The 27419-nt window shown below is 40.4% G+C and overlaps 2 protein-coding genes across 3 annotated transcripts in view; one reads left to right on the forward strand and one right to left on the reverse strand.

Moving 5' to 3' along the window:
• Positions 1-482: 482 nt before the first annotated feature.
• On the reverse strand, positions 483-8681 carry NKIRAS2 (NFKB inhibitor interacting Ras like 2). Of its 2 annotated transcripts, none has more exons than XM_070727036.1 (4): positions 7221-8681; positions 5474-5570; positions 3762-4015; positions 483-2032 (listed from the first exon to the last, which is right to left on the reverse strand). In XM_070727036.1, the coding sequence occupies exons 2-4, from the start codon at positions 5565-5567 to the stop codon at positions 1793-1795; spliced, it is 588 nt and encodes a 195-aa protein (XP_070583137.1). In that variant the 5' UTR covers positions 5568-5570; positions 7221-8681; the 3' UTR covers positions 483-1792. The 2 variants fall into 2 exon arrangements, with proteins under 2 accessions (XP_070583137.1, XP_070583138.1); XM_070727037.1 differs by having other exon boundaries at positions 3942-4015; positions 7221-7308.
• Positions 8438-27419, forward strand: part of DNAJC7 (DnaJ heat shock protein family (Hsp40) member C7) — a 51419-nt gene continuing 32437 nt past the window's right edge. The window contains exon 1 of the mRNA XM_070727032.1: positions 8438-8653. Within this exon, the coding sequence (XP_070583133.1) occupies positions 8538-8653 (116 nt within the window). The 5' untranslated portion in view covers positions 8438-8537. The remainder of the gene's footprint in view (positions 8654-27419) is intronic.

Here is a 27419-nt window from a genome sequence, read left to right on the forward strand (position 1 = left end):
GTTCTGATGTTTTCTCTATGGTTTAGCTACAACGAGGTAAGTCACATGTATATGATGGGCATTACTTCAGAATATAGTACAGGTGGTCCTCAAAGTATAACCTTTGATTTAGTGATTATTTGAAATTATAACAGCACTGAGAAAAGTGATTTATTACCATTTTTCATGTTTACTACTACTGCAGCATCCCCATCCCCAGTAAGATGATCGGAATTCGGTCATTTTTGCATGTATTTATAAGGGTTGCAATACGTGATCACCTTTTGCGACCTTCTAATAAACTCAATGGGGATGTCAGATGCATTTAATTTTTTACTAAGTTAACAACTTCAGTGATTCACTTGATGACTACAGCATGAAAGGTGGGGCAAAACTCACTTATGTGTTTGCCCCATGAATATGGGGCAAAACTCATTTATCTGTAATGCTTAGCAACCTAAATTTGGAGCTCAATTGTGGTTCTAAGTTGAAGGCTACTTGTATTGCACTGTAACACAATTTTTATTCTTATTCCAACAATGAGTTGTATTTGGTGACATTATAGCATTTATAGATTAATACATATTTTTCTTTAATATTCCTTTTGCAAATACATAAGATTTTTTTAAAGGTTTATTTTACAAAGACCTTAAATGGAAAATAATTATCTTCAAATTTTTTGATAAACAATATTTTGCCTATAACCATAAATTTCTGATTAAACTAATTTCAATGCCATTTTTTCCCCAATTTAAATCTTTGTTTAAATTATCTTCCCAATCCTCTTTTCCCTAATCTTCATTGGTAAAACTGGAAAAATAATTATATTCACATTGATGTTGGGAAAGCTAAAATACATTTTTTTAATTTATTGGTGTCATCTATTCTGACTGGGACACTGTGTTCTGTATTGTATTCAATAAAAGTTGATATTACACAAACAACTCAGAGCAGTGTAGAATCTGTTTTTAATCTATACATCAAGAGTTGATAAGCAACTAACATAAGAATCGTTTTTCAATGCATTATATATAACCTTACTCTGAACTGAATCCATTTTATCATGATATCCATTATATGAATTGTAACATCCATTATCCAAATCAGAAACACAAGGTCACAGATTTAATTTCTGTTGGTGGATAATGTGCTTTTCCACAAGTTTTTATTTGTATGTTTCCTCTTTGTCACATGTTGATCTCCTTTAAAAAGTAGTTACCTTCTAAAAAACATTCTAAAAACTGCTAATTCGGGAATGCGGAAGATGGTGAATTAATTTGGCCCGGAGGCACTCAATACCGACTGAAGGAATATTCCATTATTATTCTTCCTCATGTTGACTCATCCCTCTCTTTTCCACAACCTAAGAGCGAACGCTGGATATTTTTACCCTATGAACCTTCAGTGGCCAAATCAACAATACAACTTAGTTATTTACAGCTATTTACAGATTTAAAATACTGGTTCTTTAATTAAATAGTTTAAAAAAATGAATCTGAGTGAAAGAATGTTAAAAACGCAACCTTTAATGCGGTGCGTTGACTATTTAAAACACTAGGCACTGGACATATGCAAGTACTATCTGCTTGATTATTTTTAAAAAATAATTATTTTAAGAGAAAAATTAAGAAAAAGTTATATTCTGCTTCGATTTGGAAAGTTCTTTCTACTAAAACAAAAGCAAATGATACAGAGACAGGAAAAAAATAACAAGTGCCCCTTATAGGGCATCTGCTACTAGTTTCTGCTCTGTGGCAAGGCCAGCCTTGCCTTACATGCATACATTTTATAGTAGATTTAACAACTGTGGGTTTCATCCATCCACAGAACCACTGCTTTTGTTCTTGCGGCTGAGTGGGAAAGTGGACTTGCTCTGTGGCTGCGTCATTTTGCTGGCTAAGTAGACAAAGGGGTCAATGAGACTCCGGCGGTCAGCAACTGAGGTTTCCCACAGTTTTACTTTCTCTGCCTTTGCCCAGTGTTGGGCTATATCGTGATCCACACGGCGTTGTTCTTGCAAATCACATTTGTTGCCTAAAACCATAATAGTCACCTATGAAAATGGAAGGAGAGAGAGAGAGAAATTTAAAAAAATCTAGCTGGTACAATGTCAAATGTACAAAAAGCTCCAAGTTCAAGGATGCTCTTATATAAAATTTATTTTAAAAAAAGTAAAGGATGAAAAGAAAAAAGGACAAAGAAGCAAAAAGAAAAAGAAAAGAAAAAGCTCCCAATTTTCTTTGCAGCAGATACAAATATGACCACCTAGTTATCTCTATGATTATTTTAAAAATTCCATTATGTACTATTTTTAATAATCAAAACCTCAAATCAAAAGCTCACTTTTTCTGATCAATGTACTCCTCTAAAGAGCATAGTACATATTCAATAGTTTAAATATACTATAGTATTTTTTGTGAAATTAAGGTGTAACAATGGTTATATTTCTCCCAATGTAATGGTACCTTGGAAAACTGGGCAAAGAGATGCTAATGTCAACCCCAAGCCCAAGAATGACAAATGGTGAGTCTTCCAATCTGAATCCTGTCTGTCTACAGAGATAAACTTGCCAGGTTGTATCTACCATATGTTCTGAGAATTATTAGGGTCGCACTGTCTCCACCCTCTTTCTCTCACACAAAATATCTATCTTCTATTCCTCTGGAATTGGTCTCCCCCCTGTCTCCTGCCTGAGAATACACCCTACTACAATGCATCAAAGCTGCTTAGGGAACAGTTAGAAGTATAATCCACACCTGCAGAATAGGCAGAACAAGAGTCTCAAGAGGACCCTCCCTAACTTGTTGAGCTGTAGGGGATGGCAGAAGAAATGCACTTTTTAGATTTGCAAGATTCTCTTAATGTAGTTTTAGAATAAAATAGAATTAGCTCATTTTACCACTATTCCTTCTACCTGGTAAAGCTAACAAAGACAGAATAAAGACATAAATGCACACATCAAAGATAAAGAATAGATTAGAAGCAACAATGTCAAAACAGATTCAAACCATTAACAAAAAGTCAATTTTTGTCATTTTAGGGTTGTTACAACAAGATCGGAACAAGTTATGTCATTTTTGTCTTAATAGACACATTTTGTTACTGGGTCCTCGCTTCTAAATAACATGTTTTTGAAAATTGATTTGAGCATCTACTTTAGAACATCCCTGGAGTCTTTGCTACACAAAGGCTTTATTTATTTGTTTGTTTGTTTGTTTGATTGATTTTTATGCCGCCCTTCTCCTTAGACTCAGGGCAGCTTGCAACATGTTAGCAATAGCACTTTTTAACAGAGCCAGCATATTGCCCCCACAATCCGGGTCCTCATTTTACCTACCTCGGAAGGATGGAAGGCTGAGTCAACCTTGAGCCGATGATGAGATCTGAACCGCTGACCTACAGAGCTACAGTCAGCTTCGGTGGCCTGCAGTACAGCACTTTACCTGTTGCGCCACCCCGGCTCATGACATGAGTATTTGGGATGCTGAGATCCAGTTCGGTCTGGTGGTTAAGGTATAAGGCTAGAAGTAGAAGACCATGGGGTCTAGTCCTGCCTTATACATGAAATACAACAGGATGACTTTGGGCCAGTTATTCTCTCTCAGACCAATTCAACTCACAGAATTGTTATAAGCAAAACAAGATAAGGAAAATGTATTGGATATGTTTGCTGCATTGAGTTATTTATAAAAATAATACAGGCAATCAATCAATCAGTCAATCAAATAATGTTCTGCAAATTTTCCCAAATAGTAAAAGTTTCAGAAAATAATTCTACCTACCTCCTTCTTATCCTTGTTTTTGTCTATTTCCTTCTTGAGAATCTCTACCCTCTTGAAAGACTCCTTGCTGTCAATACTGTAAACCAGTATGAATCCATCCGTGCAAGAGAAGCAATGCTTGGGCAACTCTAAGCATGGGGAAACTCCATCCCTCAAACCTCGGGTATCATAGAAACGCACCTGCTCACGCATATTCCGGTCTGTTTCAATGGAACCTACATAAATGTCTTCCTGGGTTTCAATCATTTCTGAACCTGCAGAGAGTCAATCAGACAGAATATAAGAATCTCTACCCAAAAAAAATAAAATCCTGAATCTTGCTCCTAGAAAGACCTACACAGATATCTAGAATAATTTCTGCTAACTGCACTTGCTAAATGTTTACTTATTGTTTCAGTGTTCTTAAGCTACCATAACTTCAGCAAGAACATGGGAGGAAAAAGTGTGCATAACTGGGAGGCACAATGTACTAAATGAAAAGGATGTTTGATTTGGGGACACAATGTGATGAATAGAGTGGAGTAGAGTAGAATAGAATAGAATAGAATAGAATAGAATTCTTTATTGGCCAAGTGTGATTGGACACACAAGGAATTTGTCTGGTGCATATGCTCTCAGTGTACATAAAAGAAAATATACATTCGTCAAGAATCATGAGGCATGATACTTAATGACTGTCGTAGGATTCAAATGAGCAATCAGGAGACAATCAATATTAATATAAATCATAAGAGTGATTTAACTTACCATAGTTAGCATGATCATGTTAGCTTACCATCATGAAGAAACTCAGGGCCTACAATTAATCTCTAGTTCAAAAGATCAGGTTAATTCACAGGAACAAGTACCGTAAATACTCCCAACAAATGGAAGCAATTCTGAATTTGCCAATTTGAAATGATGCCTTTCATGCTTCCTCAACATGTTTTTCTTAAAATGTCATTATTTTACCACATGTATTTCTACACCCATTTTCAATTGAATTGGGATATTACATTGAACCATAGTCCACACTGAACATGCTTTATTAAGCAAACTTACATGTTAATCATGATTCTCAAGGCAACAGGTTTAGCTCATACAAGTACTGTATTCTGCAACTTAAAACAGTTCATTTAGTGACCATTCAAAGTTATAATGGCACTGAAAAAAGTGACGACTATTTTTCACATTTACGGCCAGGGTCACGTGATCAAAATTCAGATGCTTGAAAACCAACTTATGATGGTTATAGAATTTCACAATTGCATGATCACCTTTTGCGACCTTCCAACAAATCAATGGGACAGCCAGATTCACGTAACAATCATGTTTCTAAATTAATAATATGCAGTGATTCACATAACTGCAGTAAAATGAGACAAAATTCATTTAACAATTAGCAATAGAAATGTTGGGCTCAATTGTGATAGTCAAGGGCTTTTAACAAAACCAAATAAAGCTATTTAAAGTTCAAATGTTGAACTAAGCCATAGTATGATGTGTTTCCTATAGGCTTAGTATGCCCAAATCCATCAATCTCTTTTGTTAGTCCTGGTTTAATAAAGCAGTGTATTGTGCCACTCAGCCAACTCTGGTTATTGAAGGAAAAATTCATAAGCAGATCATGACTTAGCAACCAATGAAACAGAAAAGCCTAAAATATATGATCTAGGCAAAATAGTAAAGAAATAGTAAAGAAATAAGATTTCTCATTTAATGTCAACACTCACCAACAATATGATTCCCGTAAAGAAGCTGTTCCAGGATGGAAGTCTTTCCAACTGATGCTTGCCCACATACTACTACTTTGCAACTCTTCCCCATTATCTGGATAATACAAAGAGGAAAAAATAAAGAAGGATATACTGAAGATGAGTAGTAAAAACCTGCCTAAGTGAAGATATACATGCTAACACCACTATTGCTCAAGGTTGGCCTGGGCTGTTCAGAGAAGGAGTTCCACAAATTATAATAACCGGACTATTTTAATCTGGTACTACTACATTGGTACCAACCAGTGCTAGTACACTGGTAAAAGACATGAGTAGAACTCACAGGGCTTTAAAACGGTAAATGCCTGGGCAGAGTCAAGCAGAACTAAGATGAAGAACAATAAATACATCAGTTGTTTGCAAGAAATAGAAAGTGTTTTTTAAGGTTTGATAATTTAATATTTACAAATAGAATTGAAATATTTTTCCTGCCATGGTTAGCCTTGTGCTATTCATATATACACTGGCCTCAAGGTTTCTCTTTGACAAAATAGGAACATTAATGAATTTGTTCAGATTTTGGTGTAACTGCACCACCACAGCTCTGTTTCCTCTGAGAATGCAGTCGCCTATCTAATCATCAATCTAAATATGTATCTTGTATTATCTGCCTATTCTGAATATTTTTATGAGGGGTCCTTGATACTCTCTGAGTTGTTTTCTTGAACATGAGCAGTGGGTCGCCCCCGGTTCAGACCGGTTCTTAGAATTGGTAGCGGTGGCAGCGGGAGGCTCTTCCCACCTGCCCACCTGCTTCTACACATGTGCAGAAATGTCACATGTGTGAATGAGCACATCCGTGAACAGGTAGCAAACTAATTCAGAATCCACTACTGTTGCAGATATTTCATTACCCAAATTAGGTAACATCATCAGTGCTAGCAAGAAAACAAGTTCATAGAACATCATGGACAACTCATTTTCAACCCTGAGCTACAAATATTCTCCTTTTTTCGGAATATTTTTATGTCTCTGACAACCAAAATTGTACAATCTTGCCTTTTAAAGTGGGGGGAGTAAAAGTGATGCTTACCAATTGGTATTGCTTCTGTGCCACATTTTATATATTAAATTTTTATGCTATCCATTTCCCTTGTTAAGATAATTCTTTATTTTCTACATAATTTACATAATTTCTACAATAATTAAAGTTAAATATATTTAAATATAAATACAGTAATACTTTTTAGTCTGTTCATATTTTCCGCAGATCAATCAGGATTTATCCACAGCACAAACATAGAGGAATAAATTAGGCAGCACTGGAACAAATTTCCACTGTTGAGAACAGTTATTCTTTTAATCTTGTTGGTGCTCAGACAACTATCACACACTGCAATGGCAAATGGCAAAATAGCTTTCATGACACTTTGCTCTTTTATTTGTGCATTAATGGTCTGTCAAACAAGGCCTGCCTGGCATCTGATAAAAGCTAAGTTGTCAAAAGCCAATGTCATCATTTATCAATTCATCTTCAAGACACTGCAAGCTTCTGGTGGGTTAGATAATATTCTAATTAAACAGCTGGTTGCTCCTCCTCGGAGGGGGATCGGGCTCATTTGCAAATCTATTTACAGATGAAATTAATCCCCGGTACAATTGGCGCGCAAACTCACACGATCGCTATTGCGCTTCTAAAAGTCTGCGATTTTTCTGAAAACTCGATTTAAGAAAACAAAAAACCCGCCAATCCAAAACAACCTACCTTCCCGATCCAGGCACCGCTCTTGATGTTTCCCTGCCGTCTTCAGCAAGGAAAGGAACTGAGGATCAACAACTGGGCACGGCTGAGAGAAAAGACGAAAGTGGGAACTGCAGCCCACAGCTCCATCTAGAGCACTGTCTCTGGTGTGATTCACTCTCCCTTGCCACCCAGTTAAGATATTTAGGAAAAGGTAACAGCAGCGCATTGCAGTCACACACAGGAGAATGGAAATACACAAAGCTGAGCTCAGCAATCTTGCTATCATCTAATCGGGGCTATTTTTTATTTTAAATTTTATGAAAATTACGCCATCAAGCGGAAGGCTACCGATCTTTACACAAAACAGGCCTGTTTCTTATTGAATTCACATATTTACAAATTTAGCAAATTTTGTTTGGCAAGAGTGCTGGTAGCAGAAAAACGGGAAAATTAAAATACCCTTACAATAGAAACGAAATGGAAATAAATACAGTACATGAGGGGTATTTTGACTGTAAATTTGATGGCGAAAAATGTTATAAGGTTTGAATATCTTCGGTTGGTGGCTGTGTTCACGTGGCCTTCTTGATTAATTGATCTATGGTTTATGGAATTAACTCGAATTTCTGGGTTTCACATTATATGAACAATACATCCAATACACAAGTTGTCTTTTCAGAATACTGTACATTAGTTGATTAGTTTTTTTTCTTATGCAATCAGAGCTTTTTAATTGGAGAATGAATGAATTCTTTCTCCTGGAATTTAAAAAAATGTATAAAATTGTCATCTAGACCTCCCTAGTCCTCTATTGCAATTGCTTAGCAGTATCTAAGCAATTAAAAAAATAAATAAATAAATATGCATCTTGCTTTTATTGCTAGATACTTAGCAATAGAGTTGACTTTCAAAAATAAACCTCTTATAGATTTTTTAAAATCTTATTTTCCATTTTTACAGCAGAAGAAACCTGTCTATCTATAGACAGAACTTATTCCTAACTAAGAATAAACAGATTCTGAAATATTGAAGGCTGGTGCTATTACAAAGAGATCTGGAAAGAGACCGGTCCCGACTTCCAGGGTTTTTTTCTGCATATTTTTGGTTGAAGATAAATGATTAGTACAGTATTTTCAACTCCTATTTGTCCAATCCCGAGACAGCAAGATTTTTTTCCCCCTTGGAGGACTCGCATCCCAACCGGAAATGGCCTATCTAACCCTGATTCTTCTATCTCCGGATATAAGGAGGAGGAACTTCCGCCTCGTTCCTTTGTATTTTCTCTCGTTCTCTGTCCTCGGGCTCGCCGGCCGTTGATTGCAGCAGCAAGGAACCAAGATGGCGACGGCGGGCGGAGATTGCGACGTGATTATGGCGCCCGCGGCACCCCCAGCGGTGGCTTCGCATTCCGATGTGCCGCTGATGTTGAGCGAGGAGGACGAGGAGACGCGCAGGTAAGCCCTCCGCCGCCTCTTCCGTCCCTGGAAAGGAGGATTTTTTGCCCTCGCGGAGGGGGAGGGGCTGCTTCGAAGCCGGAGGGGGGGGGGGAGGATTAGAGGCGGAGCCTGTTTCTCTGCCGTGGTTGACCGGGAGTGGGGTGGGGAGCGAGAGTGGAATAGGACTTCTTAATAAAGCAGCTTGGAAGGCAGCCCCGGCGATTTGTTGCCGTTGTCATTTGTCAGCTCTTCCTCCAAAGGGTCACGAATGTGAGAAAATTCAAGATTAAGCCAATTAAAGAAGGGCACTTAAGAGAAGCTCTCTCATTGAGGGACCAATGTAACGTCTACCATTCAGTGTGTTGAGGAATAAATCATGCAACTTCTGGGCTCTTTAGGAGATGAATTGCTGGATGAGAGAGACCTACAGTCTGATCAATATTTTCATTTAACTGAATTTTCCAATTTCAAAATATAACAGGACACAAACTGGAGATTATTCATCCTACTGCAGGTCTCTGTGTAGTTGCTGGCTAACTGCTGAAGTCCATTATTCCTGTAATTCAGTTATTATAGCTCTCCAAGTACCTTTCCACAAGGGTTTATTACAAGAACCCTATGTATACAGGCTCTGAAAAGGAATCAGAAATACATATGTTTGAGTAATGTCTTTACTCTATTTTACAGAATAGTTAGTTTGACCCTCAATTATTGTACAGTGGGTCTCTTTGTTTCAGATATTGTGCACTATACATGACTTGGGATCTGGTTTGGTATTTAAACAATTCCTCTTTGATCTCAGCATTTCAAGAACATTTCACTAAATAAAAGTGTTGTTGAGGATAGCAGCTGTTCTTACCATGGGAAGCTTTTGGATAATGAGAAATGCCACAGTAGTCAGTGAGGCATTAATAATCTGCATTTTGTGTTAAATCTTATTTGGGAAAAACATTTGGAATTTCATTTTGGTTTATTGTAGGCCAGTGAATGAATGAATTCATAAGATTCATAATCACTTCATAATAGTGTGGGCACTTGCATGTGAAAATGAATGCAGTATTTTTTTTAAAAATCATTCTGGATAGGGTGCCACTTGGTTTATAGCAAGTGAATCCTCTCTTGTGAGAAAAAGCATAGACATAGAGGAATCTCTAGCAAAAGTCCATAGCTAATATGGAACTTTGTAGTGTCAGGCTGTGGCTTTTGACTGGCTGGGCAAAATCAGATGTATGATTTGAAAAGAATTCCTGTTTCTCCTGTTATTCAAAGGATTTGCACCTTAATTCAGATTTCTCTTCTGCTCTACAGCTAAAGGTACCTAACAGTAAATGCTTATTATACTTAAATATAGAAACTGTGACATACATAGTTGGTTGGTAACACATGTACTCCTGGGACATTGGATGATAGCCAACACATGTGACTGGCAGTTTGCTAGGGTGCATAGTGTGGTTTATCCTCAGGGGAACCTTCTGAATTGGATAAGTGAGCTATAATTTACATTAGTAAGCTTGGCTACATTTTGAATATGAGTCTTCCAGCTAAATATTCCATAATGGAATTTAAACGATTAGATTCCCTAGTAACAGTTGACCACTAATTAAAGGCATTGATTTATTTCCTCCTTGGAAGATTGCAAGGTGATCTACAATTTCTAGTCTGTCTTCAAATAGTGAAACTGAATAATTTAGTTTGTGGGGTTAGGGAGTGAAAGAGAATTAAAACAAGTTCTAAAGAGAACCATAATTTTAAGATTATTAAACTATTAATTGCAGTTGAATGTGATTTATTCAGTGTAACACATCATATTTTTTGACTTAAGACATATTTTCCCCCATCTACATGAAACCGCTGGGAGAGATCATCCAAGGACATGGGGTGAGGTATCATCAATATGCCGATGATACCCAGCTTTACATCTCCACCCCATGCCCAGTCAACGAAGCGGTGGAAGTGATGTGCCGGTGCCTGGAGGCTGTCGGGGCCTGGATGGGTGTCAACAGACTCAAACTCAACCCGGATAAGACGGAGTGGCTGTGGGTTCTGCCTCCCAAGGACAATCCCATCTGTCCGTCCATCACCCTGGGGGGGGGAATTATTGACCCCCTCAGAGAGGGTCCGCAACTTGGGCGTCCTCCTCGATCCACAGCTTACATTAGAAAACCATCTCTCAGCTGTGGCGAGGGGGGCGTTTGCCCAGGTTCGCCTGGTGCACCAGTTGCGGCCCTATCTGGACCGGGACTCATTGCTCACAGTCACTCATGCCCTCATCACCTCGAGGTTCGACTACTGTAATGCTCTCTACATGGGGCTACCTTTGAAAAGTGTTCGGAAACTTCAGATCGTGCAGAATGCAGCTGCGAGAGCAGTCATGGGCTTACCTAGGTACGCCCATGTTTCACCAACACTCCGCAGTCTGCATTGGCTGCCGATCAATTTCCGGTCACAATTCAAAGTGTTGGTTATGACCTTTAAAGCCCTTCATGGCATCGGACCAGAATATCTCCGAGACCGCCTCCTGCCGCACGAATCCCAGCGACCGATTAGGTCCCACAGAGTGGGCCTTCTCCGGGTCCCGTCAACCAAACAATGCCGGTTGGCGGGTCCCAGGGGAAGAGCCTTCTCTGTGGCGGCACCGGCTCTCTGGAACCAGCTCCCCCCAGAGATTAGAACTGCCCCTACTCTTCCTGCCTTCCGAAAACTCCTCAAAACCCACCTTTGTCGTCAGGCATAGGGAAACTAAACATCTCCCCTGGGCACGTCAATTTATGTATGGTATGCTTGTGTGTGTGTCTGTTATCATATGGGGTTTCTTTTCTTAAATCGTTAAATTTTAATTAATTGGATTGTTGTGACTGTTTTTACATGTTGTGAGCCGCCCCGAGTCTTCGGAGAGGGGCGGCATACAAGTCCAACAAATAAATAAAATAAAATAAATAAATAAATAAATAAAAAAGAGGGTGAAAATCTGGATGAATCTAATACAGTACTATGAATGTAGCTCCACCCACTTTCTCCATGCATTGCATTTGCAGGATCCTTGCTTCCACATGGAGACTAATTTCCGGAGGGGCCCAGGGGAACTGCATTGAAAGCCTTGTAAACAAAAGTGTTTTCAGGCGGCAGCTCCACAATCCTAAGGAAGGAGCCTCTTCAGGAATGGGGGGGGGAGGAGGTCTGCCGGCAGCTTTGGTGAAAAAGCAATGTGAGGAGCTGCCGCCACTGTCTAAACTCTCCCTGCACCCAGGAGCCAAGCAGGAGACCTGAAAGCAAAATGTCCTTTCTTTCCAGCCACCGCTGCCTATTGGCCCGATCCCCCAATGTAATTTGCACAGCCGTGCACCCTCATAAAAATGCAATCTCCCAGCATGTGGAGACCAAAACCTTGATGCTTGTTTTTGGCAATCTCTGTCGCCTGAAGAATGAGGAGGCTATGTAACTGCTGCCTGAAAGGCAATGCACATTTTGGGCTTCCGCACATACCGTTTTTATAATGGCGAAGAAAGCATTTCCGGGCAGCAGACCCATGATCCCCTTCCCAATTTCAAAAATGGACATACGGAGGCAAAAACAGAACATTGCATTTCAGACAGTGGCCGGTTCCATGGTTTCCTCCCCAGTCCCTGACACATGACTCAGAACTGTGTGCCCTCCTTCTCTGCACTCACCTTCTTTTTCCTCCTGGGCTAGCAGCAGAAGCCGACTGGCCTTCACCTGGGTCATCTGGAGAAGGAGTAGGCAGAGCTGCTAGCTTCCTTGTCTTACACTTCCTGTGCAGCACCTGTTTCGTCACGGAGTCATGACCTCCACACTTCCCTGGGTCACTTGCAGAATCAGGCTCAGCAAAGGCATAAGGGGGCTTGCTGGGAATCCCAGCACCATTTTTACAAGATGGCAGCATCCATGAGGACTGAAGTTCCGCGTCTCTATCGGGCCTTGCTGCAAGAAAGCCAGGCTTTCAACGTCTAAGGCTGTTGGCTATTGGGGGCATTGCTGAAGTGCAGCTTTCAATGCCAAGTCCCTCTTCTGCCCTATAAAAATCATCCTCCACCCCACTCACTCACTCATTCCAGGTCAATGCACATAGGGTGATAGGGTTTGTTTTGAACAGATAAAAAGATATGTGCTGCTTGTTATCAAAATCCTGAGTGGACGTGAGGATGCCGCTGATCCTGATGATGGTAGGCAAAAGCCGAATTTATTTTTTGCTTGTTTTTCTCCCCCAAAACTAAGGTGTGTTTTATACTCCTGTGTGTCTTATACTCCAAAAAACACAGTATATTTAAATTATAGTTAATATGATACAGTGGTCCCTCGATCATCGCGAGGGTTCCGTTCCAGGACCCCTCGCGATGATCGATTTTTCGCGAAGTAGCGGTGCGGAAGTAAAAACACCATCTGCGCATGCGCAGATGGTGTTTTTACTTCCACCGCAGCAGCGAGGAGCCGAAGATTGGGGTTTCCCCGCCGCCTCGCTGCTGCCGCTTATCCGCGCGCGCGCCGCCGGGGCTTCCCCCACCCACCCGGTTAGTGTTGTTGCTTCCCAGCTGGGAAGCGGGCCTCGCGCGCGCGCCGCCGGGGCTTCCCCCACCCACCCAGTTGGTGTTGTTGCTTCCCAGCTGGGAAGCGGGCCTCGCGCGCGCGCCGCCGGGGCTTCCCCCACCCACCCGGTTAGTGTTGTTGCTTCCCAGCTGGGAAGCGGGCCTCGCGCGCGCGCCGCAGGGGCTTCCCCCACCCACCCGGTTAGTGTTGTTGCTTCCCAGCTGGGAAGCGGGCCTCGCGCGCGTGCCGCCGGGGCTTCCCCCACCCACCCGGTTAGTGTTGTTGCTTCCCAGCTGGGAAGCGGGCCTCGCGCGCGCGCCGCAGGGGCTTCCCCCACCCACCCGGTTAGTGTTGTTGCTTCCCAGCTGGGAAGCGGGCCTCGCGCGCGCGCCGCCGGGGCTTCCCCCACCCACCCGGTTGGTGTTGTTGCTTCCCAGCTGGGAAGCGGGCCTCGCGCGCGCGCCGCCGGGGCTTCCCCCACCCACCCGGTTAGTGTTGTTGCTTCCCAGCTGGGAAGCGGGCCTCGCGCGCGCGCCGCCGGGGCTTCCCCCACCCACCCGGTTGGTGTTGTTGCTTCCCAGCTGGGAAGCGGACCTCGCGCGCGCGCCGCCGGGGCTTCCCCCACCCACCCGGTTGGTGTTGTTGCTTCCCAGCTGGGAAGCGGGCCCCGCGCGCGCGCCCACGCCTTTGCTCGCGCCACTTACCGGGGCAAGAGGGGGAAGACCCAGGGGAAGCCACTCAGCCCGGTGGGGAAACTCCACCATCTACGCATGCGTGGCCATAGAAAAAAAGGCCACGCATGCGCAGATGGTGTTGTTTACTTCCGGGTTGAAAACTCGCGATATAGCGTTTAGCGAACATCGAGATCGCGAAACTCGAGGGATCACTGTATATGAATTCAGGCATGCATTATTGTACCAATGTTAGATAATGGTTGAGATTATGAAAAAAAATACAGTTGTATTTAAGAGCGATTCCTTATCAAGTGTGTGGGAAGGATTTTCCCCAAATTTAAAAACCTCCCCAGTAGAACTTCCATAGCTTGAATTGCCTGCTCACATTCTGAGAATATGTATACTACTTCACACAAAGGGCATATCCTGGGTTCTGGGAGGCTTTCTGTCTTGGGACAGTCTCTAGTAGGGGTGTGTTTTGTATATGTTTTTGAGAACACAAAAATAAAAATGTAACCCCTATTGGCTAGACATTTTAGAATAAGAGTGAAATTGCTTCCCAACTGTTGCGATTAGGATTAAACGTTTTCCCTGCTGTGTGATCCTTGGAAACCACAATTGTGTTAAGGTGTTATAGATAGATACTGCATTTTTATTTGGAGTCGTGTATAATCTTAGTGTTCTGACACATCTCCCCAAAGACAACCAACCCTCTGAAGTTAACTCAAAGATTCCTTTATTAGGAATGCTGGCAAAAAGTTTCTCTCTCACCACAGTCTAACAACTCTATCCCACCGGAAGACAAATAGGTGTCTGCTAATCTATTCATCTCCGCCCCCTGCCTTTTATCCCCAGAGCTATGGTAGAGCTTTGCTAGCACCAGTGGCTCTTCTGTTCCAAGGATCGGCCCATGGATTTCCACTGTTCTTCTCTCCTCTGCCTTCTGCACCTCAGTGTGTCAGGCACTGGATCCAGCTGTTCCTCCTTTTTCTCCTCAGCTACTTGCAGACATGGGAGCTATTGACCTACCTTCTGAGGGCTAATGGACAGCCCAGGGCCTGCCTCTGTTTCTCTCCATTCCCTGACAGCTCCATTCCCTCTTCCCCCTGGAGCTCTCAGGTTGACCCTGACTCCCACACCACCGCATCCTCTGATTTGGCTGCTGGAGGGGGTAGTATCTAAAATGAGAGTTTATTGTAGCATAAATGTACTCTGTGCATACTGTGTAGTAAATTCATTAACTGTGATGGTTATAAAAATTGAAGTGCCGTGTTTCCCTGAAAATAAGACCTAGCCTAATTTTTAAATGTGCATTATATAAGCTCTACCCCAAAAATAAGTCCTAGTGAAGAGGTGGTAGTCAGCACAGGAGGTGGCCAACACAAGAGATGGCGAGTGTGCATGGGCCGACGGTGTCAGGTAGGTGAGTTGTCCTGTGACTCCGATCACCATATGGAGGTGGCAGGTAATCTGGAGGCAACACACTGGCCACGGAAAAGCCAAGATTCGATGGGCTGGAGTGGTAGGCAGCTGCAGGAGGCTCATCTTCATGCAGCAGCACTGGCAGGCGGAGGCAGACACATGGGGAGTAAGAAAACAACCTAGAAAACAACTAAACTTACAAAACACCAGGGGCCCCTCATTTCAATCCTGACCTACAAATATTTTCTCTTATTAATTTATCTTAAATCAAATGCATGTTAAAAGCTTTGAATAATACAATTGAGAAATACACTTTTATATAGTCACATGATTGGTCAGGAGTGATTGTTTCCAGTGGCCTATTTGTATGACAGATTCAGCTGGTTTGAGTTATATCATTAAGAAAATTTGGTAAATGGAACAAAATATAAAACTGTCTCTACTCCCTGGTCAGCTTTGTTGTTTTGCTCAACAAGTTGAGGTTTTTCCCCTTAATTGTAACAAAAATTATATTGTAGAGAGCCCCCAAAGAAAATGGGGGTTCTCCAGGTATTCTCTGTTCTTGGCTTTTTGGTTTTCTCTTTTCACCCCTCATCCTGCAACTACAAGGGAAAATGAAAAAGGGCAAAGGTGTGATACTGTTACACTACCATAATTTTTATTCTTAAAAATTTTACTCTTGCTAAGACCAAGTGGGAAATTTACAAAAAACAGCACTGACTCAGTTATTTCATCTGGTGCAGAGGTTTTCCTTCTTAGCTGAGGAATAGAATTGTTTTTCTAACATTTTTTGCTGTAGTAATTAAGCAAATGAACAGGCAGTCCTCAACTTACAATGTTCATTTAGTGACAGTTCAAAGTGACAGTAGCACTGAAAAAAGTGACTTATGACCATTTTTTAGTTGCAGCATCCCCATGACATGGATCAAATTTAGACGCTTGGCATGACAGTTGCAGTGTTGCGGGATCATGTGATCATTTTTTGCAACCTTCTGACAAGCAAAGTCAATACGGAAACCAGATTCACTTAACAATCATATTATCAATTTAATAACTGCACTGATTCACTTAAGAACTGTGGCAAGAAAGTTTGTAAAATGGGACAAAACTCACTTAACAAATATCTAATTTAACAATTCTTGCCTAATTCTTGCTGCTAGAGATCTGGCAGCGCTTACTCTCGCATAGCCCAGCCACATTAGGCTTAAGGGAGGAAGCAATTGAAACCCTCAGTAGGGCTTGAAGATGCTCATCAGTAAGTCTGGACCTGTACTTGGACTTATTGAAGTTCAAGGTAGAGAAAAGCTTTTTGCGCAAGTATGTGCTCCCAAAAAGACACATGGTCCGCTTGAAAATTCGGAAAAGCTCAGGGAAGCTGGGGGGCAATTCCGTCAAAAATTGCCCGAGCTTGTCTGCTTTTCCATTCAACTCCCTGAACCTGGCTTTGAGTTCAGAGTTGCACTGCAGGTCAGTGAGCACCATTTGAAGCACAGGAGGGGCATCTTGCACATCAAAGGGGAAGGGGTCCGCAAAAATTTGAAATGTAGCTCTGTGCATCTTGAAGTCTGGAAATCTGTGATCAAATTCCTCCTGTAGCTTCAAAATGACATCCACATACTCCTCAGTACTGAATGGTGTGCCTGCATCCATGAGTGCCTTGCATGCTGGGAAATGGCAAAGGTTTGTCTGAGAAAGCTGGGCTTTCCATATCATAGGTTTTTAGAGAATGCTCTCACGTTGTCATAGGCGCACTGACAAGTTGCCCCTGGCCTTGTAACTTCTTGTTCAGTACATTAAGCTCATGTATTGGTATCAACAAAAAAAAGCTAAGTCCATAAGCCATTTTGGATCACTTAGCACAGGAACAGCAACCCCATCTTTCTCCATGAAGGTTTTCACTTCCACTCTCAACTCAAAATATCTCTTCAATATGTTTCCCCTGATGAGCCAACGTACCTCGGTGAAGTAGAGCACATCCCCATATTCTGACTCCATTTCCTGTAAAAAAGCACAAAACCTTCTGTGCTTTAAGCCCCTGGATCTGATACTCCTCAGCATATCTAGTTGTGTAATGACGTTTCAAATTGTATTCTTTGTGCACCGCAACTTTCTCTGTGCAAATAAGACACGTTGGGATGCCCCTGTCCTCAACAAAGAAATATTACTTCCCACTTTCCTGAAATTGTCTGTGCTCATCACCAATCTTTCTCTTCACTGCAGACTTTGAAAAAGACATGTTTGGGGCTGTGTAATACAGTATATAATTCCACTTGGTGTCACTGTTTCAGTGTTTAGCGATTAAACTTTAGCCGATGTGTCTTTTCCGCTTTTTTTTCCTGTCTCGCTGAGTAGCAATTTCCATGGCCGCCTCCGCTTCTGAGCCCGGGGTAATGGTGCAAGTTCGCAATAAGCCCGGCTGATGTCCCGCCTCCGAGAGCAATATGCCCCATCGTGATCATTCAACACTGAAAAGTGCCATTCGTATCAAACTCAGGCTGCAGTAACATTAAACTTTGATATTGAGATGGGGGCCGCAAACTATTGTCCCAAGGGCCGCAGTTGGCCCGCGGGCCGCAAGTTTGAGACCCCTTGTCTACAACATATAGTGTAAGTACTGTAACAACTACTATGTAGGACAGAAAGATAATTATAGTGCATATCCATGAACAGCAAATAAAAAACACAATGAAACTATTCAATCTCACACCTAGCAGACTCAACCATAAGGGGTTCTTGATATTCTCTGAACTTGGTTGTTTTGCAAACATTTCATTACGCAAACTAGCTCTGAAACAGCATGCATAAAATTAGTAAAATTACATGTCAAGATAAATATTAGGAATTAGGTCTGTAAGGATATAATTTTTGAATTTCTGATGTTAATCTAGTTTGGGTAATGAAACATCTGCAACAAAACAACCAAGCTCAGCATGAAGAACACCTCATTTCAATACTACGCTACAAATATTCTCTTATTGAGACTCAATCTTAAAACAAAGCATTTTAGATGGAATTCCTGGAGGTCTGGTATTCAGACAAGGGAATTTCAGATAGATCAGTCATAAGTAGACACAAATCACACATTTATATACAATTCAAAAGAGACAGTTAAAGGACAAGAAGAACAAAAAAGAACAGACTGTATTCAGCAGACTATATCCAGATAAGCAGAGATTAAAATGAGACAAATAGAAAATAATGCCCTAATCAAAACATCACCAAGGAGAAAACTACATCTCGATCAACATTGAAAGGGCAAGCTGTTGTATAAACAGGGAGCAAACCTTATACTGGTTAGCACAGATGATTTATTTAGTCAGGTAATGAAATTGTTTGCAATCATAGTCTGCATCAAAGACTCTACAAATTGACTGCAATTCAGTAAACAGGAATAAGCCCCCAAACTGCTAGGTCTATGATTCAGGAAATTCAAACTTCAGGTTTCTTTTTCATTTTTTCCGCAGAAGAGCGAAATGTACAAGAATTCCTAATCAGTTTGTTTGTAAGGAAATTTCTAGCTATTCTTGACTTTGCCCCTGAAGTCAGTTAGAGGCTTCAGATGTTTGTATGATTCCCCTTCCTTTGTAGCAATTGTAAAAGTATTAAGAGGAAATGTATAAATGAATAAACACTAACTTCTGCCTAGGAGTAGTGATTAGCTGAGGTTCCTACATGAAATGTATATTTGCTCTAACACCTCTCATCCCATTTGCAATAATAATAATAATTTTTGAAGCAATAAAAAGATGTATTGTATAGCTCTTTATATTTTTCTGATGATGTAGTATAATAATATCCAGTCTTCAAGATTTTAACATGCTAAAACAACACAATTGTGATATTTCATGTCCCTTTTATTTGATAATCGTGGCAGCATAGAATCATGAATAATAAAGGCATGTTTATAACTGTCCTGAGTCTGAGCAATAGGGCAGCATAGAAATATAAATAAATAAATGTTCCTGTCCTATTTTTTTTTAAGTGATTCATTTGGCAGTTTTGAGTTTTTTACAATTTTGAGCATTTTTTAGTAGAAGAAAGCTTCTGCTGTCTTGACAATGAGTTCTTACCTTTTCTATTCAGAGAATAAAATCAAGCTCTAAATAACAAGTAGTTTTTTTGAGCTATCTGGAGCTAAGTAGTTTCCAGGAAAAGAAAACTGAAGCTCACAGAATATGTGGAAAGACTACACAATATATGATAGAGCAATGTGGTATACACTGCAGGAAAGGGAAAGCTTACTAAAGATTTTAAATCAAAATGTCATCTTAAAGTCAAAGAAAAGCCAAAAGACATAAGCTTAAAATGTATGAGAAGAATTTGAATAAAAAGTGCTTTTCTCACCACTTTATATAGCACCTTACTTATTTGACTTCAGTTGTTTTCACTAAACGCTAGGCGACACTAGTGCACAGATGAATGTTTATTCACATGCTACAATAACCTGCATTATGCTCATTCCACTTGCATCATGCAAGTTAAAATTGGAGAATTAAAAAAATATCCCTATTAATAATACTTAGCTTGAGGTAGTTCATATATCCAACTTTATGTTGTGCAAACTATGTGATTTTACTGATCTTACGCATTGCTATCTCAGAGCTGATGTTTGGTTTATGAAATATTAACCTAAAGGGTAGAAACCCATTAAGGTTTCTGCTTTTACAAAAATCCTTGTGGACTATCCCAAATATGCTTTTTCCACAAGGCAACTGGATTTTCTTGGAGTTTTTTTTTTCTTTGAAAGCATTTCTTCACTGAACTGAAATTAGAACAAGAGAAAATTCTTGGATGAAAAGCAAAACATTTCAAAGAAAAAAAAACAAGAATGCCCAGTTGTCCTTTGGAAAAAGTACCATTGGTATACAACCATGGCCTGGATGATTAAGAATTCCGTAGACACTCCTTGTTGACTCATTTTTCGAATATAAAGAACTCTTGAGTATGTGTAATGAATTCCTAATGAACTGAGAATTTTATGCAATCTCATAGTTTATGCAAATAAAATATTAGGCTGTTGCCCTGCTTAAATCGCCAATTGATGTAAAAGATGTCCCAACCCTCAACTACAGCTGCACCCTTAGGGGACAATTAGTAGTAGTGAGCAAGCTACCATTAACATCATCCCTTAACTTTTTTGTTGCTATGTATGGAATGCCAGGGCTCCTTAGACCTCTTTGCCCACCATATGTCCTACATAATTTTGTTGTCCTCTTAAGAAGTCACCATACCATTGACATCTAAGAACCATTTTTTCTGTTTTTATCTTGTGGATAGTAAAAAAAAAAGTTCCCTTGCATTCTAAGGAGCCCTTGCATTCCATGCCATAGCAATCTTAAGTATTACAGTATAACAATCTGGCATGCCATACCATAGTGGTCTTCACTACCATAACAATCTATGGTATCATATTCAAAAGGCATCTTTCATAGTATGGCTATTTGCTTCCCAGAAGCTTAATCGTATAGGGATTTTTTTTTCTTTTTTTAGGTCTTCATTGTAGCTCTGTGTCTCACCCTCAGAGTTCACAGATGGACACCAACGTCTTGCCCAACAAAGAGGCCTATTCAGAAAATTGAATTGTATTTTTAGCCAGATTCTTTCTTCAACTTCAAAAGTAGCAAGTGGGGAACGCAGCCTACATCAGTGCAAGCTTTGCAGAATGACCTCATTCAGACTATGGCATCTGTTAGAAGCAGAAACAACCATTTGTGATATCAGGAGATCCTGACTTTCCCTCTTGTTCTGGCAGCCACTCCTTAGTAAACAAGGACAGGACTCTGTTTCTAAAATTGCATCTTAAAGCATAGTACGCTCGCTACATGTATAAAAATTGGTATGATTTTTACACATGTAGTGTGCATGATTCTCATGTGTGATTTAAGATTTAAAGAAACCCTGCAATTTTTCAGAAGTTTCATCAGAGATTAAAGTGGTTAATATAACAGCAGTTTAATTTTACATGACTTTCTGGAACTTCTACCAATTATTATACAACATTCCTGTTCCTAATATTCCTAAAAGGTTGATATTCCTGGAGGGGTCTGTAATATGTTAAATGATTTAGCGTTACTAGATAAATGGTCAAAGCAATGGAAACTGCAGTTTAATGTTTCCAAATGTAAAATAATGCACTTGGGGAAAAGGAATCCTCAATCTGAGTATTGCATTGACAATTCTGTGTTAGCAAAAACTTCAGAAGAGAAGGATTTAGGGGTAGTGATTTCTGACAGTCTCAAAATGGGTGAGCAGTGTGGTCGGGCGGTAGGAAAGGCAAGTAGGATGCTTGGCTGCATAGCTAGAGGTATAACAAGCAGGAAGAGGGAGATTGTGATCCCCTTATATAGAGCGCTGGTGAGACCACATTTGGAGTACTGTGTTCAGTTCTGGAGACCTCACCTACAAAAAGATATTGACAAAAGTGAACGGGTCCAAAGACGGGCTACAAGAATGGTGGAAGGTCTGAAGTATAAAACGTATCAGGAAAGACTTAATGAACTCAATCTGTATAGTCTGGAAGACAGAAGGAAAAGGGGGGACATGATCGAAACATTTAAATATGTTAAACGGTTAAATAGGGTTCAGGAGGGAAGTGTTTTTAACAGGAAAGTGAACACAAGAACAAGGGGACACAATCTGAAGTTAGTTGGGGGAAAGATCAAAGGCAACATGAGAAAGTATTATTTTACTGAAAGAGTAGTAGATCCTTGGAACAAACTTCCAGCAGACGTGGTTGGTAAATCCACAGTAACCGAATTTAAACATGCCTGGGATAAACATATATCCATTGTAAGATAAAATACAGGAAATAGTAAAAGGGCAGACTAGATGGACCATGGGGTCTTTTTCTGCCGTCAGTCTTCTATGTTTCTATGTTTCTATGTTCCTAATCTGCAGTAGGATGGTGACAGCTATTCTAATATACTTCCAATTTCTGATATTGTTTCTTTGTCTCCATAATTACTGCAGGATACTGCTACAATGCAAATGTTGTTGTTATGAACAGATAATGATGTTATTTTAAAAAATATTTTAAAGCATTGCATTAGTTGTATTTTGTATTACCATTTTACTTTATAGCTTAACAAGGATAAATATATCTTGAGTATCAAATCCTTGTCAGCATTGATTGGTCTTTTTCTATTTTGTTGTCTTCCAGGGGAAAAATAAGAACTTTTCATTTCATTTATTCATTGTGTTCATTAGCACAACCATTTCTCTCTGATAAACCTACTTGAGGAGTTATAATTTATTTACAATAAAAGTCTAAGATCAAACCATGAATTAATTAATATCCCACTGTTATTTTCATTTGCTTGCTATGAAGAATTGTGATTAATCTTAAATGTGGATACCGCTATCTCTTGGCAATAACCCCCCCTCAACATACCTCTGGTGATTTTCAAATCACATATTCACAGTAGTTGGAATAGGAACATGGATCTTATACCTCTTGGATTACATGTGCCATCCCTCTCTTAAGCCTTAATATTTTTATAATCAAGGGCACTATAACTTTGAAGTAAACATGATTGACTTACACTGAGAGTGAGCAGTATGAAGACCTTGACCTCCATCAGCCTGTCCATGAGATAAAATGTTTTTGATTTCATTTGATTGTATTTACAACCTAATCTGTTAAACTGCTCCGTTCTAATGGGAATTGCCCGAGGGTAGGAGTCTAGAGAGGGTGGCCAGTGAATTGAGGTCAAAATGAGGTTGAACCATGTTAACACATACCAATACAACCCTCTATTGTTCTTTTTCTCTCTTGAGATTTTTTTCCTCCCTAAATAGCTTGTATTGTCCAAGCCAAACTGCTTTACTTAGCTGTTTCCAGGAATGGGGGGGGGGGAGAGAGTGGAATTCCACTGAAGAAAGCAATGTAGAGCCATTAGCTTGGATTCAAGGTGCTTTTTTTTCTTGTGGTTAACTGTTCCAATAGCTAGTTTGGGAGTTGGATTCCAAGCTTGCTCAAAAGGTCTTGTGCATTTCTTGTTACTCCCAAAAGGATATGAGAAATAAGATGAGAAATAACGTGATTAGTTGTTTCCCTTCATTGAAGTGTGGCCCACAGCACTCCTGAATAAGTGTCAAGTGATAAATGAATGTACTTCCAGGGAGCCAAAGAAGGAACATAACTAACATCCATTTGCCATAGTTGATTAGAGGTGAAACCATGGGAATTAAATTCTGTGTCCTGTGGAATATGGCAAGCTTGTGCCAACCCCCTAGCATTTTGATGAAAAAAGTAATAATTAAAAAAAGGATCTGAAAATAAAGTGGGTAAAACATGGAAAGGGGGCCAGGAAGGGACAAGTGACTGCGTATGTGAGAAACAAAGTATAAATGTTTCCAATTTTGTAGCAGTCATTATAAAGTTAAAAACAGAGCCATTAAATAAGTCAATCCTAGGTGTAATGTATCTGGAAGATTAAAAATAAATTGACACACATAATAAGAGTCAGAAATTAAAAGGTTGTTGAGAAAAGGTATAGAAAGCTAAAATAGCAGCAGACAATTCTGAACGTTGTGGTGAAGATTGCACTACAGTGTAAAGTATTTTCTAGGTTTCCAGATCATAAAGATCCTTGTAACCAATTGCTCCTCTCATTCTTCCTCCGTTGGAGAAAATAGTAAGAGCTTGTGAAAATGGAGAAGGAGAAAGCAATGGGTGGACAGGAAAGGAAAAAGTCATTAAGCAAACAAACCAAGGATCTTTAGACAAATGATATGCAATATAGCTTACATAATCAGTTAAAGCACACCGAAGAGAGAAATTATTCTGAAAATAAAATTGAAAATCAGATTTAGGGAGAGGAAAAATAATATTCATTAAAACAGTCCTAGTTCTTTGGTAAGATCAAATGTGTCCCAAAGTTATTATTTCAACAATGGTCTGGATAAATGGCAAAGCATTTTGGGATGGTGTAAAGGGTAAATAAAGCCATTCAATACAATATACTTTCTGTGACTCTCATTCAGCTAATACTCCCATAGGAAACTTACTAGTAGGGAATATCAAAAGAGTTAACTGACAATCCTTATGAGAAATACAATCCGCAAATTGAGTACTTAAGTTGTCATTCATTTGTTCAATTGTGGCAAGTGCTTCAGGGGGAACCACAATGAGATCTCTGAATTGTTTCCTTTTAGTCAATAAATCAAATAATGGACTAAGTAAACTTGTAGAAAAAGAAAAATGTGGGCAAGCCCAGTTGAGGGTGCTTAACAATTGCTGCAAACTAACCAAAGAAATAACCCTGGGTAATCTCAAGCGAGGAAGAACCAGAGCAGAATTGGATTGTAATATTTTATGCCCTAAATAAAGAAAGGGAGAGTGCAGCTGTATCTTTTCTGGGACAATTTGCAATCCATAAATATTTAAATCATTTTGTATTTCAAAAAGCCAATTAGGTCGTATCTTTGGGGCTGCAATTAAAATCTCATCCATATAATGATATACCAAAGCCAATGGATAACATTTGCAAAAAGGGCTAATGCTGCAGCAATATAAAGCTGACATAACGTGGGACTATTCAACATTCCCTGCAGTAAAACTGACCAGTGATAACGCTTAATAGGTTCTAAATGATTCACTCCAGCCACAGTAAATGCACACTTTTCCTGAGGGTGGCACCCAACATACTAAGGAGGTCACATCCCCAAAGGCTGACATGAATATCCAATATAAAGAGATGGACCTGAATAGCCAAATCTGAGTTAGGCAAATGGGCTGAAAGAAATTGCACACTTTGATGCGTACTTTGACGACCCCGCATACTTGGACAGGGCTCGGTTGGCCAAACGTCAGGCCACTGCTTGGCACAGATCACTGAAAGATCTGCTCCAGTGTTCAAAAATTCCTCAAAGGGCTTACTCTGCAGCATAATGATCTGATAGGGTTATTGAAATGTGACTGAGTAGTGACGGCACCTATGAGAGAAGTGGCTGGGTTATTAAAATTGAACCCTCCCCACCTTTCTTTTGGCTCTCCCCCTGCTGGGACAAAATAAGACAAATGCAGGAGTTGATTTTGGGGCAGATTGGTCCACAATTGAACATGAATAATTCCAGTATAGTCCAAATCTATCACTGGGAATAACGAACATACATACATACATACATACATACATACATACATACATACATACATACATACATACATCCTTCCATCTATCCTTAGCTGCAGGAGTATTTTCTATGTTGGTTTGGGTATTTTGTTTTTGAGTTTTGACCCCTGATGGAAAGGGGAGCAAGATGCTGCAGACTTAAATCCCCCCCCTCCCGATTTCTACATTCCCTTTTAAAATGACCAGGTTTGCCAATGTTATGACACTTTCCTTGAGGCTTGCTGCCTTGTGATAAAGTTACTTTGGTAGGAAGCTTGATATGCTTTAATCATATCTGCCAAATCAGGATTTTTCCCCAGACCAATAACAACCCTCCAACATTCAGAAGTAGCATTGTCCTTTGCCAGCCTCATCAACAATTCCTACTGGGCTTTGGGATTATCTATCTGCCACCCTAGTGCATCCTAGTCTGTTGATAAAATCAGGATAGGGCTCAGAAGCTTTCAGTCTAATATTCAAGAAATCTTGATGAAGCTTTCTAGAAACAGACACCTTTCCAAATGCCCAATAGGCACATTCAGAAGAAGCCTGTAAAGTAGCAGCCGGTAGAACGATCTGGACATCAGTTGGAGCAAAGAGGTCAAGCGCATACAATTGGCCAGGAATGAAAATTCTCACACACATCCTGAATGAAGGGCATCCCCAGCACATTGGATGTTTAGATTTGCTGTCCCAGACTACATATTGCACTGGAGTAAGCAACATGAGAAAAGTAGTTTTCCAATCTTCAGGTATTAAGTTATGATTCCTCATAGTGGCTTCCAGCATTCCCTGCACATAGATACTTCCCAACCGTATGTCTTTAATTTCTTTTCTAAGTTCCGTTAAAATTGCATGTGGCAAAGAGCGATATTCCACTATTTTTGAGCTTCCTTCTGATCTACTTGACCCATGGAATGTACTGGAGAAACAGAAAGTATATTTTCTTTAAAGTCTCTCTTCCCCCCCCCCCCCCAACACTTGTCTAATTGTTCCTCTAATATTTGCCTTAGGGGCAGCGGCGGGTTCCACTTGCCTGCATACTGGTGCTCCGCATATGCATCCTGCTCATTTGGCCACTCGTGTGTGACTGCACCCACATCCCCTCACATGGTTTTGCTTCTGTGCATGCACAGAAGGGAAAAAAATCATCGAAATCCCATGTGTGTGAGTATTCCCTCATGAGATTTTGCTTCTGCACATACACAGAAAGAAAAAAAAAGGCTCAAAAATTCAGGGGGGAAAAAAGATGGCACCATGCAACAGACTGTCGAAGATGGCACCAGAGCGGTCACACACAAATTGAGCAATCTGATGGCTGCTGCCAGAACGGAGCTCTGGGGTTTCCCAGTAACAACCCACCACTGCTTATGGGGATGTACAATGGCCATGGAGAAACAAAAGAATAAGTGTCTCCAGGAGGAGCTAAAGGTCCAATTGGAGATGATTTCGGGGAGACAGTTTTTATCTGATAGTAATTAGGAGGGGGGCTGGTAGTTAATTGTCCTACAGAAGCATTAAAGTCAAATTTGTCCACTGTTTCATGGCATTTACATCATCGATGTAATATCTACTGTAGCCCGGGGTTCAAGATGTAACGTATGCCCTATCTTTATCCAATCCCGTAAACGGAGTGTCCTGCGTTCTGGATACCAGGGACAGTGTTTCCCTATCTTCTCAATCAGCTTCCTTATATCCGCCTCAGGCGTTGTCACACCTGATTTATGTAGCAGAAATCAGAGGTCCTGTACATGTTTGTGCTGGTGTTGAGACATATTGCAACCCATACTTAACTAGTGAGGGGTCCTGAAGCTGAAGGACGAAGGTGCACCTAGGGGCTTGTTCCAGACAATGGTAAGTAATTTGACTGTTGTTCCCCACAGGGGTGAAAAGGCCTCATCTTGGGTGCCAGATAATGGAGTTAGAGACAGGTCATTGCAGGATACTAAGATGTCTGACCGCCTTCGCAGTGTTTATTGCTTTTTATACAGTTTTCCAAGCAGCAAAAAGAAAAGAGCAACAGCATTTTCATTG

The sequence above is a fragment of the Erythrolamprus reginae genome, chromosome Z, assembly GCF_031021105.1.
Source record: "Erythrolamprus reginae isolate rEryReg1 chromosome Z, rEryReg1.hap1, whole genome shotgun sequence".
Taxonomy (NCBI): Eukaryota; Metazoa; Chordata; class Lepidosauria; order Squamata; family Dipsadidae; genus Erythrolamprus; species Erythrolamprus reginae.